A 9393-nucleotide genomic window follows, 5' to 3' on the forward strand; every position below is an offset into this window, starting at 1 on the left:
TGTTGATGCTTTTGGTGCTTCTTTAAAATTCTATGGATGGAAACAGGAAGAGGAGGAATTCAAAGAAGAGGTTTGTCTGTTTCACTTCTATAAAATTGCTTAGAAATTCACTCCCCCTGTAATTTGGTCGAAAAAGACAAATTTAACTGGCGATTTTTTTTTTCCAACACCTTTAATAGTTGAAATGCTCTACTTTCCTCTTGAAGACTGGCAGATCGGTGGGGCGGTCAGTCAGTGCGTTTGCCTCTAACTGAAGAATATCCCAGCTCCAGCCCCAGCTGGAATGTCCTCATATGAGAGCCTACAGGGGGCGCCAAATTGGGTTTCGCCTAGGTACATCATCCATTCAAATGAGGTCCAACAATTCAACCAATCAGATTGCAGCAAGGTGGCCAAATGTAGACAATCTGTCAACCAAAGTGCTGACTCCTGTTCGCTGGCATCATCACATTCCAGTAGAAGAGTTATGTCAACAAAAACTGCTTTACAGTTTGCTGAACATGCAGATAAAAGGATTACTGACAGATTCAACAACGACCAACTCCATCCGACTCTTGAAGCTGCAGAGACCTTTAAGCTCTGAATGAAAGCTGATGCTAGCTTATCGGCTAATAAACTGCTATCTAGGAGTCTGTAAACCATGGGTGCCCAAAGTGGGGCCCACAGGCCAAATTTGGCCCGCCAAAGGTTTTCTTTAGGCCCGCCAAGTCGTGGCTGCAGATGCTGGGAGTGTAGTCCAAACCCTTTACTACCGGGCCTGTCGCCGGTGACACATTCTTACAAGAGCTCTTTGAATTACCGTAATTCCTGAACCGTTTGCTCTATTTGAAAAATGTCAACAGTTTCTGAAAGCTGAGACCTTGCGCTTTCTGTTCAATGTCGTGTCATTACGGTAATACCCCCCAGAAGCCTGTCAGGAGATCCTTTGTTTACCGGTGAGACAACCGGAGCGGTGGAGAGATGCAGAGAGCAGAGAGGTCAAAAAAAGTTTTTTTAATGGCGAAAAAAATGAGAAAAGAGGTCTGAAAGACGACCATCGTGGGAAATATAACCTCCATGGTGGTTCAGAGAAGACTTGGGGACCGATGGAGCAACAGAAGGAGTCATTTTTGGCAAGAAAAGGTGAGATTTGTGGAGATGTATTTGTTTTTTCTAAAAGAATCAAGCAGTTGGTAGCTAGTTTCTACTCTGAAACTCATAGTGTGTGAGAGAAATGTCATTCAAATGAAAGTTAGATTAATTTTTACTCATAAATTATAAATAATTTTACCAAAATACGCATATATATTTATGTTTGTTCAGGAAATGAATATCACAATAAATGAATCCTATCTTTCTTCAAGTCTCATGTGAGAGTCTGGAGGCTGGAACTGATGATGCTGGAGGACCAAAGAGAAGAAATGTGAGGATGCTGGAGGTTCTGGTGATGTGGTCAGGGACCAAAGCTGCTCACCACACCAACAAAGATGCAGAAACGGATGATGGAGACCCTCATCCACCGAGGTTCATCCCAGGTGTCCAAACACCTCTAAATGCAGGAAAACCATCAGCAGGTGAAATCTTTTCCCTCTGATGCTGCAGAATCTGCACCAAGAACATTCCTGGAAGTTTAGGACTTGTGACTGTCACTGGCAGCATCACCAAAACCTTTGAGGACAGAACTGCCCTGTGTGACCAAAAACGTCTGTAGATATTTGACATTTTATGCACTGTTTTTGTAGATTTGGAGAGAAAAATGCACACATGTTGTGGTAAACGGTTTGACACTGGATACATTTAAATTCTTAACAAACAAAACCTGTTGTTCATGTTCATTTGTTTTTCTTAAAAAACCCCTTTTCGATTTTGTGTTATTTTTACTAATTGAATTGGTCTAACACTATTATCAAATAGAAAAAAATGTAAAATGATGATAGATATTGAAAATGTTATGTCTTGTGGAAAAATGGACAAAAGCACACATTTGTAAGACATTCTCTGACCCCTTCACAGTCAAAACGAGCACAAAAGTCCAGGCGGACATTTTGATGCTCAGGTGTTGAAGGGTTTAAACCTCTTACCTGTTTCTCATTACTGCTCTATGGTTTTCCAAAACTCTGCGGCTGTAATATACTTCAAAGTTTCAAAGACAAATGTAACTTACTTTATATTCTTATGATGGGTTGCCTTAATGAATACAGAATCAAAATAAGTATTTTAAACCCTTTTCTTTATTTCTCTCCTTTTGTTTCATGACCTATTGTAAAAAATATTGTGTTTATCCTGCAGACCGGGATCTCATTTAGAATTTGGCCGGCTGAGTGAAAACATTGGGGTACCCCTGCTGTAAACGCTAACACTGTTAATGTTACATTGTGTGGGCGTGCAGGCAGCCAGCTCATTGTAATCACAGCCTGACTACAAGTGGTTTCAACATTTTCACCTCCCAGATCCTCATCTGCTGCAGTAAGTATACTGTCTATGAGCTGGACACGAGCATTGACCAGATCATGTGATCATAGCAGGACAGAAACGCAGGAAACAGTCAGTGTCGCTGACAGGGTGGCGAGTAGGGCGGCACCCTGTCTGTAAGTCTTTAGATCTGTGTAAGAAAAATATCAAAGTTTAAGAAGAAAACAATCAGATCATCTTCCATGCTTGTTTTGGACAACACTTCTTCTGCCACTGTTTGCAGCAAATACTTATACTCAGATGCAGCGCCCTCTGGCGGTTGGTAGAGGAAACAACCGCTATAGGACAACCGCTGTTTACTGGGAAAATAACAAATATATGAGCCTATTTACATATTTACATAGCCTATTTCTGTATGTCTACGAAAAATAAAACACACAAATAGGTCGCACCCCTGGCTAAACTATGAAAAAAATGAAACTTATACATCGGAAAATATGGCACTTATGAGAAATTATAAATGTGTCCACTATAGATGTAATTTATAAGATTCTAATCAACTTAATCAGGTACAGAAAGACAAATACGTACTTGAACATTTGTCCCTTCACTAGAATTCTGACCCTCGGAGATCTGTTAGTCCACCTTTAAATAGTCCACCTTTAAATAGTCTACCTCCACTCTATAAATTATACTACACTAGAAGCATCTGTTTGAGGTGTTTGGCTGCAGAGACACCTGTCCACCACATACGGTCAGTTTGACGTAATTAACGAAACTCCATCTTATTCTGAAGAAACAGCCTGGCGCTGCTGAAGGGTGGATGTAATCAACGTGAATCAGCTGATTCTGCTGTGAAAACAAATAACTTTTTTGTCAAACGGGTTCTCCACCAATATGTGATGCTTAGAGAGTAAAATATTGGAGAACTTTGAGGATAGAAAACTGTGGAGAACATTTTCAGGTTTGGTTGTCAAATGACCCAAAACAAAAGTGATTTTTATCATTTTATGTTGTTTTACTGCTGAACCAGAAGATTGAAAAAAAAAAACTTTAAAATGACAAACAACATTTCTTTCTATCTGAATCTTTTTGTTTTGTTTTCTTTTTTATTAGTTTTGTTCATTCTGATCTCCTGTTCTAAATAAATGTATAAATGATGATTACATACAAATAATTTAAATTTCCATCCATTAAATAGGCATAAACATGGCAATAAACATATTAAAAAGTAAGAATCGTGGTTCGATTCCTGAATCGTTGAGCTTGATTCGTGAATCGGATCGCCGCCTAAGCAGTGATCCACAGCCCTACACAGTCCCTCATGCATTTAGAACTCTGATTTGTCCGTAAATCTGGTTTTGTCTATGTGTATCAGGCAACTGGTGCATAGTTTTTTAAGATTTGTACGCGGTAGCCGTATTGAATTCGTAGTTAGTTCTAAGCTTCTTAAATTGTATTTTGGATTTACTGTGACCTCGGTGAGCTTGTTTAATCAGATCAAACTTAGAAGATGATTGGAGGAAACAAACCCTGTAGCCAATCAGACTCCTGTGGATGCACCTCAACAACCAAAAGTCCAGTAAAAGCAGAGAATCATCAAGTCAGGTAATGGAAACATGGACCCTAGCCATGAACTAAAAAAAGATTTATTGTTGTGGGACAACATGACAGAGTTTTTGACAGTTTTTCTGACAAAGACTCCATAAGGACATCATTTGGATCTTTGATGAAGCTATCGGCAGACTAATTTACACATTGCTTTTTGTACTAAATTTAAGTAAATTCTATAAAGTGACAAAAACTAACTCTGAGAAAAACAGCTCAAAAACTCCTGTCAGGTGATGATTCACCTCAGGACGACTGAGCTGTCCTGTCCAGATGTGTCCAGATTAAAACCATCACCTCCATCTCTGACCGACTGACCTGCATCAGTTCAACTCTAACGTCATATTAAGTTCTGTCCATTACTTCTGTCTCAAGATTGATTTTTAATATTTTTTGTTAAACTGCATTAAACACAACTGAAATTTGCAGGATTGGTGTTTATTAGCTCCAAGAAAGTGTTTTAGAGCTCAGAGTTTAGCACATTGGTGTGTTTTGGTGAAAGAGCAGAAGAACTGGAGTATTGTGAACATGAACGTGGGATGAAGAACAACCAGCACAACACAGGCCGACAGATGAGCCAAATGCAGCGCAAATAATGGTACTCAACAAATCATAATAATGTTTTTTTTAAAGGGACCAAATTTTAGGTTGTATAAACTTTGAATTGACTAAGGTTAAAAACAAGTAGGTTCTCTTACCTGAATGTATGGAGACCTGAAGAAAAATGTGTTTTGGGCGTTTTTAACGTCTTTTTCTAGCATTTTTTCTGATGGTGGAGGATATATACATAAAGAGTATTAAGATTAAAATGGTTTTTCTGAGTATTTCTTTATTGAAATTGTTGTGAATCAGGAGCAGACAAATAAAAGCAGTTTGAAAAATATTGTATTAGTGACACTGAAAAGACGATGGGCGGGGCCACAAGCTTCCCGCTCTGCTCTGATTCGTCCACTGTCAGACAAACAGATCCATGGATTGTTTTTCTGGTCTGCGCTGGAATCTGGATCTAAACTGTACGCCTGGATAGAAATGATATTGATCACCATTTTTGTTGCACCGCCAATGTTAGTTTGGGGTGTGAGGGGCTGTAAAGGTGCATTCCCACCGTGGCAGAGGCGGCCAGCTCCAATGTCAATCAATGGTACAGACGCTCTGAGGCGAAGTGAAGCCCTGTGGTGCAATGTGAGCGGCCAGCGCGGCGTGCAAGTCTGCCAGCAGCTTGATTTGAGCGGTGAGGTGCGGATTGGGCGGCACGACCAAAATGTAAATACCTGAAGTCTGACAGGTTGCTGCTGGATTTCAGCCAATCAGGAACTCAGCTTTGGGCACGACACATTTTCAGTGACTCGATCAGCAGGTAGAATACTCGTCCAAAGCGAGCGTTTTTGTCCTGAACTGTCATTTGCTCTGATTTTTAACCATTTTAACACCTATTTAGTATCTTGTTTTTTTTTTATTGTTTAAATTGCCAGGATTTACTTACCAGCACTTTTTAAAATGTATTTGTATGTATTATTTGTGATTTTTTGGTAATAAGCTTTTTTTCTTACTGTGGGTTAATTTAAAGTATGAGTGTTGAAAAGTATGAACAGGAAACACTTTTAATTTCAATTTACCTGAGACAATGACAAATAAAGATCAGAGAGCTCTCCGTTATGGGTGACGGGAAGTGGGGTTGCTCCTCACCAACATTCCCGCCAACAATTCAGAGATGAATTTCTGAATAATGCCTGCTGCTCTGCAGAAACTATGTCCTAAAAATGACACAGGTCTTTAGGTTTTGGCTAAAAACGGCATCATCATAAATAAAAGACCACTGGGAACACAGAAAAACAGATCAGAGGATGATCAGAGTGAGAGTAGGGGTGTGCCAAAATATCAACATTGCCATATATCATGATGTTTAGTTGTATGATTGATTCTCTATGGGTTCTTACCAAGTATCTTTCATTTTGGTTTGAAGACTCTGTAAAACGTTATATTCATCATCGTTTGGTGAGACGTTCCTTTGGAGGTAGATAGGGGGCGCACGTTTCAAGACTGACAGTTGCGGACACCAATGTGTCTGGCAGTTACTTTAATTTTTTTTTTTTTCCTGTTGTTTACAACAAGTTTCCACTAAGTAGTGGCACTGCTGTTCATGTTTACTCATGTTATCAGAATTTTACTGATTCAATTGGTGTCAATGATCGTCAAAGACATAGAATTACTGATTTGCACAAAAGTGTCTATTATTTGTTGCACAAAACACGAGACAAGTTGTTTATTATGATTGTGTTCAAGCTAAAAATGAAATAGATAAAATATGTTCTTCTATGGGCTGCACGGTGGTGCAGTGGTTAGCGCTCTTGCCTCACAGTGAGAAGGCCCCGGTTCGACTCCCGGCTGGGACCTTTCTGTGTGGAGTTTGCATGTTCTCCCCGTGCATGCGTGGGTTTTCACCGGGGACTCCGGCTTCCTCCCACCGTCCAAAAACATGCTTCATAGGTTAATTGGTGACTCTAAATTGTCCCTAGGTGTGAATGTGAGAGTGAATGTGTGTGATTGAGGCCCTGAGACAGACTGGAGACCTGTCCAGGGTGAACCCCGCCTTCGCCCATCAGTAGCCGGGTTAGGCTCTGGCACCCCCGCGACCCCGAAAGGGAAGAAGCGGTTAAGAAGATGGATGGATGGATGGATGTTCTTCTATATAATGTGAGATGTTAGAGATGATTTTTACCAAATATCGTTAGTATCGGGATATCCTTAATATTGTGAATCATGTATCACATCAAATTGTGAGGTACCTGGTGACTCCCAGAGCTAATTGGGACTTTAAACTGTTTATGGAAGGCTTAGTCTAGACCAGACGTCTGCAACCTGCGGCTCCAGATCCACGTGTCTCTTTTATCTCTCCATTGAGGCTCCTTGGTCAAACATAAAATAAGTAATGGAGACTGCTGATCCAGACATGTCGACCGTCTGAGTCAGCAGCTCCTGATAATGTCTGACTAACCAAAACTAACTAAAGAAAACAAATAAACAAAGCCCGCAAACTAAGACTACCAAGATCCAACCCCAAACTAAAATAACAAAACCCAGCAGTGTAAGACTGCTGAGGACAAAGAGGGGAAAATAACAAAAAATAAATAAATACATTAAATAAATAAATAAAAAAAGAAAAGTAAAACAGCAAATTTTTAAAGTAAGGATTACTTAATTATCATTTATTTCATTAATATTAGTTAAATGTATAAATTGATGTCTGAGGTTCACATAGATGATAAACTATGTAGGTTTTTACATCCTGTTGACCTGAAGACGTCTTGTTTGATCAACTCTACCTCCAGAATGAACAGATTTTATGTGCAAAGCAAAACTTTGGTAAAAAGTTTGATCTTTTATGAGTTAAAATCACATATTATCTTATGCTGCACAACATTGTAACAACATTGGTTACTAGCTGTCCAGAGCTGCACTGAGATGATCCTGTTTGGAACAGAACATCTTTTATTTTGAAAATAAGTATTTTAAAAATCCCATTCTGAGAGACGCTGGGCTCTTTTTACATTTTTGCTTTTGTGTGTGTCAGAAAATGAACATTATTCATATTCACTATTAAAAAATAAGAAGGGGGTCGTGAATGCAAATCCAAATTTCTTTACGGTTGAAGTAAAACTATGGGCTCGTTCTGGTTCCAGTAAACGAGCCCAAACGGCTCTTTCACTGTTAGAGGCTGCAGACCCCTGATCTAATGCTGGACGTAAAGAAGGTGAGGTTCTGTCTTTGTTCTTCAGGTGTTGTTGTGGATCTCCACTCACTTGTAGGAGCTGCCGGTGCTGATCTCCTCCTTGATCTGCCGGTTGAGAGCATCCGCCGCCGCCCTCCCTCTGCCCTCGGCCTCCTTCAGGACCACTCTCTTCTCCGCCTCCTGCTTGCTGCTCCTCTTTTTCCTCTCCTTCAGGAGATCCTTCTCCTGGATCTTGTCAGCGATGGCGCTCTTCTCCACGCCGCCGTCCGCGTCCGCCGCGTGCTGCTTGGAGAAGCGGGACCTGTCCGGCGCGCGCTCCTCCGCGGCGGGGCCGGGCTTGGGTATCCAGGGGTGGTCGTACCTCTTCGGGATGGGCCAGGCCTTGAAGTCCTTCTGGTACTGAGTCTCGGTGTTGAACGGCGTGTCCGGTTCGTGGTACTCGTTCTTGGGTTTGCAGCTCGGTTCGGGTCGCACTTTCCAGTGCTTAAAGTCCTCGCGCATAACCGAGCTGCACACGCGCTCCTCGGACACGCACCTCCGCGGCCCGCGCGCCGCCGCGGCGGTGCGGGGCTGTGAGCGCGAGGGCTGCGTTTCTATGGCGACCCGGACCTGAGGACGGTGGAGCTGCGGCTGCAGCTGGACGTGCTGCATCTCGGAGACGTCCGTGTACTTGGTGAACACCAAGGGCACGGCGATGTCGGCCTTGTCCAGCTGGTTCCAGAAGCGGGCCATGCAGCACGCCCTGCTGATGCAGGGCCACGCCATGCCGAGCGGACCAGCGGCTCCGAAACCACGGGGGGAAGACGACTCCTTACCGGAGAGCTTCGGGGTGTCGGTCTGATCAGAACGAGGATGGATCCGGCGGGCGGTCAATCCATGGCGCTGACGGTCCGGAAGGTGCAGACTGGAGCAGGTTTCCCGTAACAGGCTTCGAGCTGCTCTCCTCTCCTCTGCATCTACATCACAGCCCCGCCCGTCCGTCCTCTCAGCATCCCGGAGAGCTCACGCGCGCATGAGTGAAGGCTTCACTTCCGGTTACATCTGCAAAAACAGAAGGATCGAGACGAGCAGAAGTCTGCTGTGACAATGATGCATTTTCATTCATTAAGGTCATATAGACGATGATGCAGCCATGTTTCTGTTGAGCTAAACACTGTAAACCTGGGTTTCCAATACATACATACACACACACACACGCACACCCACACACACGCACACACACACATATATATATATATATATATGTATATAAATATGTGTGTGTGTGTTCATACATATATACATATACATATATATACTGTATATGTGTGTGTGTGCATATATATGTCATATCCCAGCGAGCATTTCAAAAAAACACATCGGTGTGCTGAGTATCTGAAGTATTTAAAATAGAAAATCATATTTTGGGGCATTAAACTTTGCAGTTAGAAAATCAAGGGTTCCTAAAATATCCAGAAAGAAAATTCAAAGGATAAAACAGTAGAACAATAAAACACACCAGCAGAACAGAGTCTACAGTGTCAAATGCCTGGCGGTAAAAATGGGTTTCAAGAAGTGTTTTAAAATGGACAGTGAGGACGCCTGCTGAATGCTCAGTGGTAAAGCGTTCCACAGCTTCAGTGCACAGATTGAAAACGCTCGTTCCCCCTGAGCTTCTTCTTAGA

The 9393-nt window shown here is 42.0% G+C and overlaps 1 protein-coding gene across 4 annotated transcripts in view; it reads right to left on the bottom strand.

Annotated features, from left to right (window-relative positions):
* map6a (microtubule-associated protein 6a) overlaps positions 1–8742 on the bottom strand; it is a 26952-nt gene extending 18210 nt beyond the window's left edge. For 2 of the 4 annotated variants that reach the window (XM_024265598.2, XM_024265597.2), the window contains exon 1: positions 7800–8740. In XM_024265598.2, coding sequence (XP_024121366.1) covers positions 7800–8494 — 695 coding nt within the window. In that variant the 5' untranslated portion in view covers positions 8495–8740. Of the gene's footprint in view, positions 1–7799 lie in introns of all 4 variants that reach the window. The other 2 variants (XM_024265596.2, XM_024265600.2) reach the window with 2 other exon arrangements.
* Positions 8743–9393: the final 651 nt, after the last annotated feature.

The sequence above is a fragment of the Oryzias melastigma genome, unplaced genomic scaffold (assembly GCF_002922805.2).
Source record: "Oryzias melastigma strain HK-1 unplaced genomic scaffold, ASM292280v2 sc00378, whole genome shotgun sequence".
NCBI lineage: Eukaryota > Metazoa > Chordata > Actinopteri > Beloniformes > Adrianichthyidae > Oryzias > Oryzias melastigma.